Source organism: Diorhabda sublineata, chromosome 10 (genome assembly GCF_026230105.1).
Source record: "Diorhabda sublineata isolate icDioSubl1.1 chromosome 10, icDioSubl1.1, whole genome shotgun sequence".
Taxonomy (NCBI): domain Eukaryota; kingdom Metazoa; phylum Arthropoda; class Insecta; order Coleoptera; family Chrysomelidae; genus Diorhabda; species Diorhabda sublineata.
In genome coordinates, this window is record NC_079483.1 from 18910686 (window position 1) to 18927075 (window position 16390).

Sequence of the window (16390 nt, forward strand, 5' to 3'; positions counted from 1 at the left end):
AATATTTTGGTACCTGAACAACGAAGCTGGTTAAAGGACGAAGTTTTGATAATTCAAATAATAAAGAACATTTTTTTAAACAAACTATGATGATGAAGCTACAGAAACTTTAGCAAAAGCATTCGTTTACCCCACGGCGGTATTTTTTAAATGGATATCAGCTGATTTTGACAGTTCTTTAGATTACTCAATGTCACCCACAGAACATCTATATTTAGACGATTCAGAATTCGAATGGTTCTGAACAAATCGATGTCCTGTACAAAAGCAAACTCTAATTTCACATCCGGAACAAAATAATTAATAAACATTTGTTGAAAGGTTATTTATACTAACAGCCTTATTTAAGGCTCCAAACTAAAAAGATATTGTGAACTTTAATCATTTCAATAACTATCTTTGTGATATTACTTGAGGCCACGTCTGTTGATAATCCTACAAACTGAGTAATACTACATCAACACAGAGATCTATATATTAATATGATTGAAAATACGTTCATCTTGTCATTTTTTTGCATAATAATATTGAATATTTTTTCTATATCCATGAGTTGTAAAATAAACCTCTTTATTTATTTGATGAACAACTTCAGCTCACAAAATAAAAGTAAGGTAAGAAATAATTTTAACTCGCAGCGCTCGCTTAACGAGTTGCTGTTTTCGTTCGATAGATGTAAAAAAGAGCATAAGGAAAAACGCTTCTTATGCTCGGTTTCTATAAACGAACAAGATTGCGATCTCGGAGTGCTTGGAGCACTAATATTAAAGTCAACGAATCTGTCAATGTCAAATACATCAATTATCAAGCAAGCTGTCCATGCATAATATTAATGAAGTGTACGCTACATAAAGTGAAGTTTTAAATCGATTTGAACAATTTTCGAATTGTTATATTAGTGGAGTGCTACAGTATTTAGTTGATATTTGAGTAATATGGGGTCGTCTAGACGACGTGATCGTTCTAGATCTCGAGATAGAGACAGAAGAGATAGAAAACGTAGCCGTTCCAGAGACAGATATCGTGATAGGCGTAGGGAGCGAAGTCTAAGTCGGGGACGGGAGAGAAGGCGTGAAAGGGAGAGATCTTTAACACCCCCAGAGCCTGATGGTGATAAAATGATTGCAGAAACTCTGGCGACACTTGCAGCGACAAGAAACTTTGCTAGTCTAATTTCCAAAGAAGGAGACGGAAATTCCAATATGTCCACTGGTATAAAAGAATTTTTTGTTATTATATATTCAAATATTATGTTCGAGAGTAAAATATTTCAATTTCTAAATAATAAAGTACCATATTGCCATAAAAAACGAAAGGTATTGTATATTTTTTTTATTGGAAGAAAAACTTTCTCTCAGGTAGTAGTGAGGACGAAAGGAGGAAAAAGAAACGTTCCAGATGGGGAGGAAGTGAACATGAAAAGATTTTTATTCCTGGAATGCCAACCATATTGCCCCAGAATCTGAATAAGGATCAAGAACAAGCATACTTACGTGAGTAATTTCAATTACATACATTTGATCCTTTTTAAGTTTACAACATTGAAAATATTTTTGTTGACATTAGTTTTTTACAAGCAATGAACGTATTATATGAAATCTTTATTTAATTAAAATTTGACAGCAAAAACATTTTTAAAAGTATCTTTTTCTAGTTAGTTATATCATAGAGAATCTGATTTTTGAAGAAAATGAGATATCAAACACAATCTATAATAATTTATTACTATTATTTTTAATATTTTGTTTTCTAAATTATATTATCTAGTTCTTTATCTACTATTAAATTCTTTTAGTTGGTTTCTAAACTGATTTTGTTGAATTTGTTATTGTTTATCACGAATTTTATATCATATTCATTATTTTGAACTATTCAGATACTAGTGATTCATTGTTTTGAACCTTTTATTTAACTTTCTGCTGGTTTTTCTTTTTTTTCCTTTTTAAATACAGTGAATTTTATGGAATTACCTTTGATGGGTGATCATATTCCATTTCCATATTGTTTATTTTAAACAAATAAACAAGAAGATATAGAATCAAATAATCATAATATTGGAAATGGTAAATAATCTGCTTTAATAATCAGATTCTTTTTTTAGTGCAGTAGAAACTTGATTAACTGGACTTAAGTTATAGTTAAAAATTTGAATGAATGTTTATATAAAAATTATGGTAAATTTTATTGAATTATTGGTAAATGCAAATTTATGACTTGATAATCGGGTTTCTATTTATTTAAGAAAAACAGTCACAAATCAATTAAATAAAAAGTTAAATTAGAGATTGACCTTCATTTTCACACAATTTATCATATTAATAATAATTTTTCCACAGGCCGATTATTCATATAATTTCTAATATGGGTTAATAATAATTCTTTTTATCTTTTTAGCTTAATTTAAATAATGACAGAATTTTTTCAGGTTTTAAAAAAATTTCTTATTTCAGAAGTGTCTTGCTTTTAACCATATACAATAGGAGAAATGTGTACTTCTTTCCAATATTTTTTAGCCGTTATGTTATTTGCTTCTCAGATTGACTTTTGATATTTATATTTATCTATACAAGGAAATTATTATTTAAAAAAGGTGTGAATGTTGAAAAAATTTTTGAGTACTTGAATTTCAAAATTTAATCATATTTTTGGTATTGTTTTTGTTTTATTGCACCCAAAGGTTCTAGATATTTTAGTTTCTTCATCTCCAAATCCAGCTTCAACTTTGAATATTAATAAAGCAGTTTAGAATCGTTAGGTGGCTCAATGACTTTACTGTGAGCAACAAATAATTTTTTTTTCTCTTCTGAAGTTTTTTCTTATTGAACCGTTTTCGTAAACCACAGAAAAGCCCTGGGATAATAAAAAAGTCGTTCAGGGTGATTTGTTTATGATCTGTATCACCGATTTTTGCTTAGATATAATTGTCTTTTGATAATTAACTTCCAGAGGAGCTTTTTGGGGTGATTTGAAGTATATCTTTTTGTTTTTTTCCACTTTCTGAAGCTAGAACTATTATCGTAAACCACAGAAAAGTCGTTTAGGATGATTCCTTTATGACCGATTACCGAATAAAAGAAAATATTTACATAACACACCTTTTTTGAAAAAAAAAATGATAATTTTCTTTTTGTTTGTAGTTCTACAATATCTGAATTGTCAATCTGTGATGCATAAACAAACAAATAGTAAACAACTTCCAAATATTTAAATTGTTAAAAAGGCACTATAATCAAATGGGAAATATAAATATTTGATTATAGTGTTTTTTTCTACATCATTAAAACAATTTAATATCGGATGCTGTGTACTATTAAATTAATAAAAACAATCGACAGTTTTCAGGTCAGAATAATTAATATTTAATATCTTTCTAGGCAATCTCCATTGTAACAATTTTTCTTTCAGAAAATTCATAATTGAAAATAATACTAGGCCCAGTTCATAGCACTGTAATAAAAATAAGATAACAATTTTCAATATCTGACAAACTTTTCTAACGATTGGGCTTTCATGCCCCTCTAACCCGTTTTCATTCCAGTTCAGCTGCAGATCGAAGAAGTCAGCCGTAAACTACGATCCGGGGACTTGGGGATTCCGGCCAATCCGGAAGAAAGGTGGGGACTATTTACTACACTGCCGTTGCAGCCCCGGCCGACCTCTGTGGTTTGCCAACGTTTTACAATCAATTCTTTTTAATTAAATTTATCCATGAAATGATACAAAAGGTGGAATTAATATTTTGGTTTTATTAATTTTTAATTATGTTTTATTTTACTTCATACACACCTTTGGTATCATTTTACAAGTTATTTTTTTATATAACGGCATCGATTCCAATTAGAAATAACCAAATCGGGAAGAATTTCAATTTTATGGGGTGTCATTAGAATATCAGAACTAAAAACGCAACCTGTGAAGGTTATAGGGTTAATTATTAGTTTACGATGCATTTTACCTGTTTGTAAATATGATATTGGCAGATAAATCATTAAAATGACATCAAAGTATGTCTAATGATCCCTCCTAAATTGAAATATTTTTTTAAATTGTTGTTGAACGTGTTAATAGCAATTCTATACAATCCATCAACAAGCCCACAGTCTGACTGACCAAGATAATCACTAAGCAGAATTTTCCTTACAGTTTTTGACTTAATTCCCCAGGCATTATTTTTTTTGTAACAATTTTTTAATCTCCAACTGTTGATTATACTTTATTTATCAACTGAAAATAATACAATTTGGTTAGGAAAGTATTTTAGTGAGTCTCCAGGAAAATTAACCATCGTTGAACAATTTTGTGGATTTCGAGTTACTTCTGCACCCACTATAATCTCCAGATCTGATCCCCAGCGACTACTGGCTGTTTTAGACTTACAAAATTCCCCAACAGAAGAAATATCCAATAAATGAGGATGTTAATGTTGGAAAAGAAAAGTACTTTAATGGAGAACATGGAGAAGTGATAATATTGATTGTATATTTATAAAAAAAAAACAATGTTGGTTTGCTGAAAAATAAAATACCAAAAAGAAAGTTCGAATCCAAAATATTAAATGAAAATTATAGGGGAAGATCAAGAAAAATATGGATCGAAAAAGTGAAAGAACTATTTGAGACGAAGGGGATGAAATAAAAGATCAAACAAATGGATAGAAGGGCTTTGAGGAACAATGTATATGTCAAATTGAATAAAATAATAAAAATTAGTTTTTTGGTGTACTAGACCAGGGGCTTATTGATGTTATCTACTGCTCTGATGATATTTTCTGAATTTTTATGGAAACAATTGGAATTTTGAAAATTCTTGACGTTTCGGCTCCCATCTTGAGGACATTATCAATTTGCCTACTCCAAGCAACGAATCTTGAGACCAGCAGTAACAATCCACCATTTGCTCGGTGAAATTCCAATGAGTAGGTATAGGGAACCCTTGGAATCGACCAAATAGGGGTGATTTGCAAAGTGGAGTACACGGAATTGGATAATGTATTCAAAGTGGGAGCCGAAACGTCGAAAATATTTTCCAACGCAGTGCAACTCGTTAATCTACTTCATTTGTTCATAATCCTGACCGCGGAAACATTTCCGGATTTAGTATAAATAATAATTTTTTTTTTCACACAGGTCCACAAAATAATATTGATATGTAAAATTTATTCATTTAATTTTCAGAATAAATACTCATACTTAAACGTTTCTATAAACGAGTTACCATCTTCAGAGACCAAATGTAAACTATTTAAGTGTTTGAAGATGGAAATTTTGTTATTGAAACAACCTTTTGATGAAAAGTATGTTTAGTGTGATTATCATCGAAAGTTACAAATATTTCAATTCATAATTAATCAAATAAACAAAAATTCAAATTGATTTCGCTTTTAAACATTTTTCGGATAATATTATTTAATAATTATACTTTACAGTATGTATCTGCTTAATTAATTTTTACTTACAGTAAACCGAGAAGCTTCTATATCGATTTAAGTGGTGTACTGAAGAAAAACTACTTAATATATTTTTAGGTTATGTTATTTTTGATAATTTGCCTGTTATATTACCAGTTTTTATGTTAACGGAACCACTAATATAATGAAAAACCATCGTTGAAGTAATTTTCGGTTTAAATTGGTGAAAATACATCATCAAGTAACTAAAAATGTAACAAATCACCCCTAAAAAACTTTCTTATTATCATTTTTCACCCTGTAAATATAATTCCCTATGGTATGTTTGATTTTTACATTCAATCGAGACACAAATTAAAAAAAAATTGAAGCAACAATAAAAAATCAATAACAATTGCAGTCACAAATATTTCATCGTATATACAGGGTGTTTTAAAAAGAATAATCTCACTCGACAAGTTTTTTTTTTCAAATTGAATGATCATAGGAACTGTTAAATATTAAATACTTTTTAGGTGCTCAATGTGACCCCATTTACTGTATATTTCTAACATTAAAACTTATTTTTCATTATTTCTAGGAAATTTTGAGTGACGGTTGCTCTAATATGGTTCTTCGATTCAACCAATGTTGTTGGAAGTTACTAGTATTTCTGTGCTTCTTCACAATTGACATTTCCATAACTTTCCAGACAAAAAAAATCGTTATAATACCGAGCCTTCATATGAATGAATAAAATATCGTTTCCGAAGAACCCTCGTATATTATTAGATGAAAAAACATTCTAGGAGATTGAATAATGAATAATTTCACACCTTTTATAATTTCGGTGATAATACAGACAAATTATCATTAGTTTTAAATCCGAATCAAAAAAAATTTTGTATTAGGTTTTCTATTTTTCGATATTTTATACACAGATCCCCTTCTCCCGAACCGATTTATAGCAGTGATGGGAAACGTTTGAATACAAGAGAATTTCGTACCAGAAAGAGGCTGGAAGAGGAAAGACACACCCTCGTATTGAGGATGCAATCAATCAATCCGGAATTTAAACCACCCCTAGATTACAAGTAAGTTAGAAATGATCATTTCCGAAGGAATCCGATGATAATATTTCATTTTTCAGACCACCTGTAACTAGGGTTAGCGATAAAGTGATGATACCCCAAGAGGAACACCCCGAAATAAATTTTGTAGGTCTACTGATAGGACCTAGAGGAAATACGTTGAAAAGTAATAATTCTATTTGTATTGTTATGAGGAATTCTTTTTTTAAACTCTTTCATTATTTTAGCAATGGAAAAGGAAACCGGTGCTAAAATTATTATCCGTGGAAAGGGTTCCGTTAAAGAAGGAAAGGTTGGAAGAAAAGATGGACAACCACTTCCCGGGGAAGATGAGCCATTACATGCTTATATCACCGCTACTAATCCTGAATGTGTTAAGAAAGCAGTCGAAAGGGTAAATTAGATTTTTATGGATTGACACCTGGTGTCGAAAATTTTTCTTCTGCTTTTATCGGTACTTCTTTTGCCACTAGCACTGTGGAGGATCTGGCAAGGGTGTGAATTTACACCTAGTGGAAGAGAAGCAGTGTAAAAAACCCCTTTTAGAAGACATGGAAGATCATTTTAGTTCAGGGGGACCTTGAATTTCAAGAAAAATGTCTTTTGACCTTGTTGAGAGGATTGGTAATGAGCAGGGAACTTGATTTTAGTACTTTTGGTACCCTGGAGGTCGTTTTCATTCAAAGAGACCTCAAATTTGAAAAACTGACTAAAATTTTTGAAGTACCAGGATTCTGATGACATCCGAATGTCATTTAACTATGAGGATGATGAGTGACGAATTTAATTCGAATACTTCCATTGTACATCAAATTTTGTTGAGATTATTTAGACATCTGAAGGGTTTTTATGGAGATGGTTTCAACAAATCTCATAAACAGTAGGATAATTGAAGAAAAATGTCCTTTGATCTTCTTACAATGACGGGTAATGACCAAGGAACCAGATTTTGGTACTTTTGGTACACTGGAGGTCGTTTTCATTCAAAGAGACCTCAAATTTGAAAAACTGACTAAAATTTTTGAAGTACCAGGATTCTGATGACATCCGAATGTCGTTTAACTATGAGGATGATGAGTGACGAATTTAATTCGAATACTTCCATTGTACATCAAATTTTGTTGAGATTATTTAGATATCTGAAGGGTTTTTACGGAGATGGTTTCAAAAAATGTCATAAACAGTAGGATAATTGAAGAAAAATGTCCTTTGATCTTCTTACAATGATTGGTAATGACCAAAGAACCAGATTTTACTACTATTTTATATTTTATAGTGTATATTTTCCTTTTGGAGGGGATAACATTGTTAAGTTAATGAAATATCAATCTCGTTACTTTTCTCGTGCACCTCGTATAATAAATTGCAAAAATATGTTTGTTAACAGATCAAAGAAGTCATAAGGCAAGGAGTGGAGGTTCCGGAAAATCAAAACGACCTCAGGAGAATGCAATTAAGGGAATTGGCTCAATTAAATGGTACATTGAGGGAAAATGATGGTATGAGATGTAATAATTGTGGCGCTACTGATCACAAATCTTGGTTGGTGAGTAAATCTTTGTGATAATTAATTAAAAGATCATTTTTTTGAGGTTATATCGTTAAAATTGACTTGAGTATTGAAAGGATGTAATCAAGGTAGAAAAATTCGCTGTGTCGATGAGATTTAGTTGAATGGGGGGGGGCATAAAACTAAAAAAAAACAGGAAAGACTTTAACATTAAAGCTAAAGTCTTGGTGAGAAAAAAGAAGACGAAATTGTGACCCCAGGGAAGAAAATATTCGTCCTATTTTAAATTATGCAACATTGTACGAATGTAACCTAGACTGATATGTTGGAAATCATTAGGATCTGCTAAGAGATACAAAGTATCCCTTATTTTACCCCCCACTAACGTATCGTCTCAAATTACCTTATTTTTGTCCTATATTAATGTGCTACCTACCTTAGTTGAGATTTATTGTACACTGACGTGATCCCAATGGGAACCATCGTCATAGTTAAGTGATTCCAAGCGTCCTTTAGACAATTGATGTTCCATTAACATATCAATTTACTTACTGTTATTTTATATTGATGTGACTCTAATGACCATCAATATTTCAGACGGTTTGTAATTCGAGTTTAATTATTTTCTTCCATAATTATATAGTTGTTTTTTTTTTAGTGTCCGGATAAACCCAACATTACAAACAGCATTGTTTGTTCGAGTTGTGGGGCAGCGGGACACATCGCTCGCGATTGTCGATCGAAACGTCCAGGTCAAGGTGGACCGCCCTTACCCGGAGTAGGAGACAAGGCCAAAATCGACGAAGAATACATGTCGCTGATGGCCGAATTGGGCGAAGCGCCTCAACCGGTTTTCGCCAACAATGGAACTAATCAACAACGTAAACCGCAGACTGGTAAGTTGATTTCCGTATTTAGTTACCGTTAACTAATTTGTTTGATTTCAGGTTTCAACGTATTCGAAAATCAACCGCCGCCGCGTCCTTTAATGCCTCCACCGATACCTTGTCCGCCCATGCCTCTCATTAATGGTAATTTACCACCGTCGGCGTGGCCAGGTCACGCCCCGATGCATTGGCCACCAGCACCACCTCCGCCAACAATTCTACCGCCTCCTCCACCACCGGGCGCGTCTAGCCCTCCTCAAAATTTAATGCCGACGTCGTGGGCGCCATCTCAACCCCCACCGCCGGGAGCTCCTCCACCGTTTACGTCATGGCCGCCGAGTAGTTTCCCTCCACCGCCTCCTCCAGGCATCGACGTTAATTCGCTACTTTCTTCACCGCCTCCGCCGCCGCCACCTTCTTAAACTAAAATATATTTTAAAGAATATTTTGTAATAGTCCAGGAAAATTAAATGAACAGCATTTTTTTGGTAACCGGATGATGGTGTTTGTAATTGAAAATATATCGACACCCCCCTCTTTTTGGTTTTTAATTGTTAATTTTGAAAACGTCATCGTTCAATCTAAAAGTCTTTTTTCGTCGTTTGTAGTAAACCACATCTCGAAATTTTCAGTATTGATGAAATGAACACCGATTGAAATAAATATACAAGGTGGCGCAATGAAGGCACTGCTCTATTGGAAATTTTCCTCGGTACTACTGATGTCATAGTTGCCATTCCATCACGGTTATTTTCCTTGAGCTAGCTAATCGAGGTGATTATTACCATAGACTCTGTGCTAGGAGTATTCCAACAAAATAAAGTCGAGAAGCATCAAATCTGGATTAAAAGGGGCCATGGAATGGGATCACCAGTTTCCAAACATCACAATGCACATTCTGTCACTTTAGGACTATACAGGGATTTTGACGGTTTACAAACTCAGCGATTGGAAATAGGCAACATGAGGGAAAACGATTGGAAAATCTATTGAGCTTTTCCTATTTGTCTCATTTTGGTATTAATTGCCGTAAGACAGCGAGTAGACAAGCATCGATCTTCTCTCTTTTGTCCTACATTCGCTTGTGGTTTGAACGTCGAATCAGCCTCTTCGCAAAATGCGCTCCCAGGGGGTTTGTCTGCGAGTCTGTCAGCTATTTTGGTTCCCACCATTCCATGGTAATTTTATTTTTCTTGTCTAGCTCGTTTAGATTTGTCCAGGAATTCCTAAACTAGTTTGAATTTCATGATATTGGAGCTCAAAGTTTCCTGTTTGCGATGACTTCTATCTAAATCGAACCGGATACATTCTTCATTCTGCTTGGTGGGTTACTCAAGCTTTCAGAGTGTTTGGTTCTGGGCCCCTCTTCCAGTTCCATCCGTTGCTTTAGAACCGTCCGTGTACCATTTGTTGGTATTTCCTGTTTGGTGTTCTACAGCTTAGTATTGAGGTTTCATCAAGTTTGGTCATTTAAGAGAGTTCCAGTACCCTAAGGAAATAATACAGGATTGATATATTTTCAATTAAGGATATAATTTGACGAAATCATTTTTCGATTTTCAATTTCCTGGACTAGAAGAAGGATGTAATAGTTTTTTTTAATATAAAAATTAATTTTATATAAACAAGTGTAGATTAAATGAATATATATTGGATTAGATCTTAAACTGCCTTTTATTTATCCACGCACATATAATATTAAATACACTGTCATACATAAGTTTGCACCTAACTTAGATACAAAATACCAATAAAAAAAATTAAATTACGGCTTCATATATATGTATATTTACCATCGTTACGATTGTAGACTAATATAAAGTGAAAATACATAAAGATGAAATTAAGTAGAAAGGTTTACTTAAAAAAAATGTAAAAATTAAAATACTATTGTATACTTTTTCCACAAATATTCGGTAAAAACTTAAAATTCGAAAATTTTAGCGTCTGTCTCGAGAATCTGATCTTCCTCTCGAATCTCGGCTTCTAGATCTGGATCTGGGGCTTCTGGATCGTCTCGGAGATCTCGACCTTAAAGGAAATACGTACAATGATATATAATAAGAGTAATTGTTACGTTTAAATGGAATGCGAAAGTTTAATTTGAAACACAGTGTATCTTAATGAATTTTCAAAATTGTTATTACTAAAAATTTTTTAATCGATATTGATTCTACTGATTAAATGGAATAAAGCTTTATTTTCAGCCATTTATATCTTCCATGAAACCTAGGGGGCTATTCCAGCCCTTTCCCAAAATATAAACCATACTATGGCACCAGTTTTGAAAAAAACTCTGCTTTTAAACCCTATGGTGTCTTCTTTTTGTACCGGTGAATGTTTTGAATGATTTCATACTAGAGCCTATGGACCTAGTCCAACCCTGTTCCAAAATCTTATAAACCATTCCATTAGGAAACTTTTTTGTCATATCAGACCTTGTTTATGACATTAAGTCGCTAATTTTGACATAAAAACTTTTCTTATTTTTGTACAAGTGAATTTATTAAATGGTTTCATACTGGAGTCTATGGGGCTAGTCCTGACCTGTCCCAAAACCTTATACGAGACTTTTTTGTCATATCGTTTATGAGAATCTGATCGTTAATTTTTAAACAAAAACTTTGGTTCCCACCTCTATAGTTTCTTCTTCTTGTAAAGGTTAATTTGTCAAATAATTTCATACTGGAGTCTATGGGGCTAGTCCAGCCCTTACCTAAAATCTCATAAACCATTCCATATGAGACTTTTCTGTCATATTAGCCCTCATTTAAGTCACTAATTCGAAATATATCACACCACTGTATAATGTTAGTATCTCATATATACCGGGTGACCCAATAAGAATTTCGAGTCTAGATTTTGATCTAACTATTAAAACACCATACCTATTCAATATTTCTTTCACCAATCTTCAATTTTAAATCATAGAACCAATTTGAGGGACACTTTTTATACAAGGTGGTTTAGAATTAAGATATAGTACAACCAAAAATAATGGTATTTCTTTAAATCTAAAACTAGATAATAGGGGAAGTATAACAACCCTCTAAAAGTGTGAATTGAAAACCTTCTAATATCCACCACACCGTTCCGATTACAGAGTTTATTTTTTGGGGGTGAATAAAACACATTATTTACTTTATACACCATCTGATATGGAACGTAAATACTATGATCTTGTTACGTTAATAGATTATCGGATGCGCATAGTGACTTTGGGTTGTTTACAGCATTCTAAAAATCTCCAGGATCCGAAAGATCTAGAATGTGATTTTAATATATAAAACGGAAGCTGTCAGCAGTCATAGTCACAAATGACTATGTAAACAACCCTGTATTCTCATAAGTGATGGGGTGGGTAATTTAGGGGATATTTGATTGTAAAAAATTCTCAATTTACTCCTTTAAAAGGTGGTATCTTCAATATTATCGTTGTATACAAAGAAATACTTTTATTTTTAAATATACTATTCTAGAAATGTAATTCTTCACCACTTCGTATATAAATAATAAAAATTTTATAGGGATTAGAACATTAAAACTTAAGCTATTGTTGTTACATCTTTTTATAAATACCATTTACAAAATAAATATCAATTTCAACGGGTATAAAAAGTAGAATGAGGTAATTAAAAAAAATGCAACAACTTTTTTTTGTATTGTATACTGTCCTTACACATTCGGTAATGTTTTCCTTGATGCTTTGAATTTCAAAGTGTTGGAAACATCACTCGACAAGTGATCTTTCTTATGGGATTAATTTTCTACCGGGTGTTTAACTCACTTGAAGGGGTTGCAATAGACAATTAGGTAGGTCTCGTTGCCTTGTTGTCAGAAATGTACAAACCAATGTCAACGTTGTGGCAAAATCCATTATTTTTATATTAATTTGTTGGAGCTGCAATTTGCTGACATAAAAGTAGGAAAAACAATATGTGTAACTAATAAAATGACATCAATCGGACTTTTAAGTAACCTGGTAGATAAAATTGTGATACAAAAAGCGAAGAGTACTAATTTTTTTCCTACCCGAAACATGAAACATCGATACATTATAGTATGTACCAACATCTATGATGTTCCAGATAGAGAAAACTTGAAATTTCCCTAAATACTACAGTATATTAACTAATTATGACGTCATATGGTGTTAAGTTGGAATTTCTGCAATCATTGGTGATAATTATACTGAACACACTGTATATTACCAGTACACTAATCCAATTATACCATCTGATCCTTGGAACCTTCTATAGCCGGCTCGAAGGACCAGATAGTGTAACTTTCAGTATTATACAGTGTGATCAGTATAAATATACAGTAATATACTTCATAATTAATTTGTTTTTCGTCCTTGTATAATTAAAAAATTCTATATTTTGATTGATGAGTTTTTTTTTTAATTTTATATAAGTGAAAAAATATTTGCTAGAAAATATATTACACTGAGATGAAAGGAGTAACTTTTTTTTTAACTCTTTTAAAATGAATTTCATTATTTGTTGTAGATTACGGGATGTAACTTTTGTAACTAAAAAAAAAAAAGGTTAAATCTGAAAATATTTTTGAAAAAAGCAGAAGTAAATCCAATTTAAATATATATGAAGGTGAATCAAGAGAAAACAGAAACCAAATTTGTTTGCCTATTTAATCAAGCTTTCATTTTTTGTCCTGCAAGTTTATTTATAATAAAAAAAAAACAAAAAATAATCCAAATTTTCCAGAAAATTGATCAAAATGAGTTAAAGACATAACAGATAAACTAATAAATGAATAGAAAGTAATTTGTGGTCAATAGCAGCTATATTAACAAACTGACATCTGAGGCTCCATACATGGACTATAAAAAATTATGACAATCGAGTAGCTTTCGATGCACAAGTTCCCATGTCATCAACTGAAAGCTAGGATAAGAATAAAAAAACTTAATGAAATATGCAAAAATAGTAGACTTTATTTTGGGTATCTGGAACCAAAGAAAATGAATAGTAGAATTGAACTAAAAAAAAAAGGACTCAGGGGCCTAGTGGTTAACAAAAAAACTTCAACGAGGGAAAAACAAACTGGGGGTGCTTTCCTGGGATGGATTGCTCCAAAAAACTTCTTTCAGAACCTTCATAACATTTATATCAAAACAAAAACAAGCTACACACCCTCATCGGCAATGCAATGAGATTAGTTATAGCAGAAACTGAACCGGGTACCTGGGTCTAGAATATCTAGTCATTGTAAGCAATCAAAAACAATGCTTCAAACCTAGTTGGAGCTAGGGCATATACTGGAGATAGCTCTGGGATTAGAAAGCAAGAGTTATTAAGTAACCTCTAAACATGGATTTTATAGGATGTTGAATTTTCATTTCTTAATTCTTCATATAACAAAAAACGTTAATAGAAGAAAAAAATGATTGTTTGAATTAAAAAAGATATTTTTTTCAAGACTTAACCTCAATTGAATTCTTAAAAACTTTCAAACTTTGTTTTTTCTTTCCTGAACTATCCAATTAAATAAACACAACTCATTGTAAGAATCAATTGGGGATTAACATCATTTTTTAGTTACACACAATAAGAAAATTGTTTTCTCTAAAGAACGATTGTAATGAGTCAAATTTGCAGAAATACTTAAATAAACTCGACCTTATCGATAGTAATAATTATATATGTAAAAAAATATATTTATTACATTAGATTCTTGAAATTAGTTTGAAATTTCAAATTATTACCCAATTCAATCGAAAATCTAGAAAAAACGTTATTTACGCAAATACTGAGCAAAAAAAATTATCTTTCCCACTTGTATTTGTGCTGAGAGGTGAAAAAATTAAAGATGCTGTGGTGGTATGTTGTCGGATGTCGACGTCGAGATTAAAGTTGTACACCAGTAGTTGAATTGATATTGAAGAAAAATAATTTTTCATTAGAAGATTGATGACAATCTGTGATCAGCTCCCGAGGATCAAGGTGGATGGATGTTTAGTCGATGTGAGGTGAAGATGTGTAACGGACCGATGGTCCGCGGTTGGAGGAAGGATAACAGCAGTGGGGCTGAAGGCCTGCAATATGAGCGCGAAACCACGTTATAGCTGTTTCATTTGAATCTAGAATTTTCAATTTGCATTTAAATAACCACCTTACTAGTCACTCTATAAGAAATCACTGTAGATATTAAAAGCAAACTTGCAAGGTACTATTTCCATACAAATTGAAAACTTTCAATATAATCATGGACTTGCAAATAATTTCATACACAAAAAATTAGCATACTCTCAAATAAGAATAAATAGATAACTAATTCATGTAATATTTTAAAATTAAAATTTTACATTGTCTTGTTAAATTTACAAGTTTTTATAAATTTATTGGACAATAAACAAATAAGATTATAATAGAGGTTAAAAATATCTCGTGAGGAAGATTTTAGTAAAATATATTATAATATAAACCAAATTGAAGATATTATTTGCAAGTTGTGTAAATTTAACAGATCAAGTAACAAAAATTACTACGTGTGAAGATCCGTACCTGGAATAACGAGAAGGTCCTCTTCTTCCTCCTCCGCCACCTCTTCTAGAACGACCATTAGACATTTCAACTCTTACTCTAGTACCACAGCAACGACTGTTAAAATATAATAAACCTTATATCACCTATACATCTCGTATCAGAAAGGAATTAATACTCATCCAAGAAAAATAATAAAATCGAACTAAAGAAAATTTAATGATATCAACTCACGTTCCATCTAAACCTCGAACTGCGTCTTCTGCATCTCGGGGATCTTCAAATTCCACAAACGCAAAGCCGGGAGGATTCCTGGCAACCCAAACGTTCCTTAATGGACCGTATTTACCAAACGCACTTTCAATTTCATGTTTACTAGCTGATGAACCCAAATTACCGACATAAACCTTACACGAAAGATCCCACTCCCTATACCTTGCCATATTCTTTCTAAAATATATAAGTAAAAATTTATATATTTAGGAAATAGATTTCTAATAGACCAACCTGTTTTTGGATATTTTGTTAAATTTAATAAGTAGGCTTACGAAAAAACAAAACAATTTTTGATATGAGCTACAAAATGACGCTCACAAGCTTGGTAATCAAATATGACTTACAGGACGGTCCGCTAAGCTTCTTTCAAAATGGTGACTTTACATTCCACAGCTTTTTCCTTTATCTCTAAGGTCTACCAACTCAATTTTTAACCAACATACCAACCCTAAACTAGAATGATATATCTAGTTCTATGGTATAATATAGATGGACGAAGTGCATCATCGTAGACGCTAGTGGAATTGATTACGAGGCGATTTGAGTGTTCACATAAATATTAACGAATGGCAAAACAGAAAAAATAAAGCGAAAGTTTATGGGGTCTTTTGATTTAATATGGATACAAAAATAAGTGATGCATTTCTTCCCACCACTATACGATAAATCAGATAACGGGTATAAATATGTATATAAATACAAAATATGACAATTCTACCTAATGCGCATGTGTT

The 16390-nt window shown here is 32.1% G+C and overlaps 2 protein-coding genes across 6 annotated transcripts; one reads left to right on the plus strand and one right to left on the minus strand.

The window, feature by feature from the left end:
* Positions 1-790: 790 nt before the first annotated feature.
* LOC130449478 (splicing factor 1) lies at positions 791-10541 on the plus strand. Its single transcript, XM_056787325.1, has 9 exons — positions 791-1212; positions 1359-1493; positions 3539-3614; positions 6328-6480; positions 6537-6643; positions 6705-6871; positions 7865-8023; positions 8646-8883; positions 8935-10541. The coding sequence occupies exons 1-9, from the start codon at positions 936-938 to the stop codon at positions 9294-9296; spliced, it is 1674 nt and encodes a 557-aa protein (XP_056643303.1). The 5' UTR covers positions 791-935; the 3' UTR covers positions 9297-10541.
* LOC130449479 (RNA-binding protein 1) lies at positions 10504-16079 on the minus strand. 5 transcript variants are annotated; one of them, XR_008910443.1, is made up of 6 exons: positions 15888-16046; positions 15615-15830; positions 15402-15497; positions 14674-14932; positions 12554-12775; positions 10529-10905 (listed from the first exon to the last, which is right to left on the minus strand). XR_008910443.1 is itself a non-coding variant. In XM_056787328.1 (4 exons), exons 2-4 carry the CDS (start codon positions 15821-15823, stop codon positions 10815-10817), a joined length of 396 nt encoding a protein of 131 aa, XP_056643306.1. In that variant the 5' UTR covers positions 15824-15830; positions 15888-16060; the 3' UTR covers positions 10504-10814. The 5 variants fall into 5 exon arrangements, 2 of the variants coding, with proteins under 2 accessions (XP_056643306.1, XP_056643304.1); XR_008910442.1 differs by having other exon boundaries at positions 10525-10905; positions 12554-14932; positions 16001-16079; XR_008910441.1 differs by having other exon boundaries at positions 12554-14932.
* Positions 16080-16390: the final 311 nt, after the last annotated feature.

Bases quoted from the DNA above. Each gene is read 5' to 3' on its own strand.
- LOC130449478 (XM_056787325.1), top strand. From the start codon at position 936: ATGGGGTCGTCTAGACGACGTGATCGTTCTAGATCTCGAGATAGAGAC. The intron at 6,644-6,704 runs GTAATAATTCTA...TCATTATTTTAG, and splicing joins TAGAGGAAATACGTTGAAAA to CAATGGAAAAGGAAACCGGT. The intron at 8,884-8,934 runs GTAAGTTGATTT...GTTTGATTTCAG, and splicing joins ACAACGTAAACCGCAGACTG to GTTTCAACGTATTCGAAAAT.
- LOC130449479 (XM_056787328.1), bottom strand. From the start codon at position 15,823: ATGGCAAGGTATAGGGAGTGGGATCTTTCGTGTAAGGTTTATGTCGGT. The intron at 15,498-15,614 runs GTGAGTTGATAT...ATATTTTAACAG, and splicing joins GTTCGAGGTTTAGATGGAAC to TCGTTGCTGTGGTACTAGAG. The intron at 10,906-15,401 runs GTACGGATCTTC...ATTTCCTTTAAG, and splicing joins GGACCTTCTCGTTATTCCAG to GTCGAGATCTCCGAGACGAT.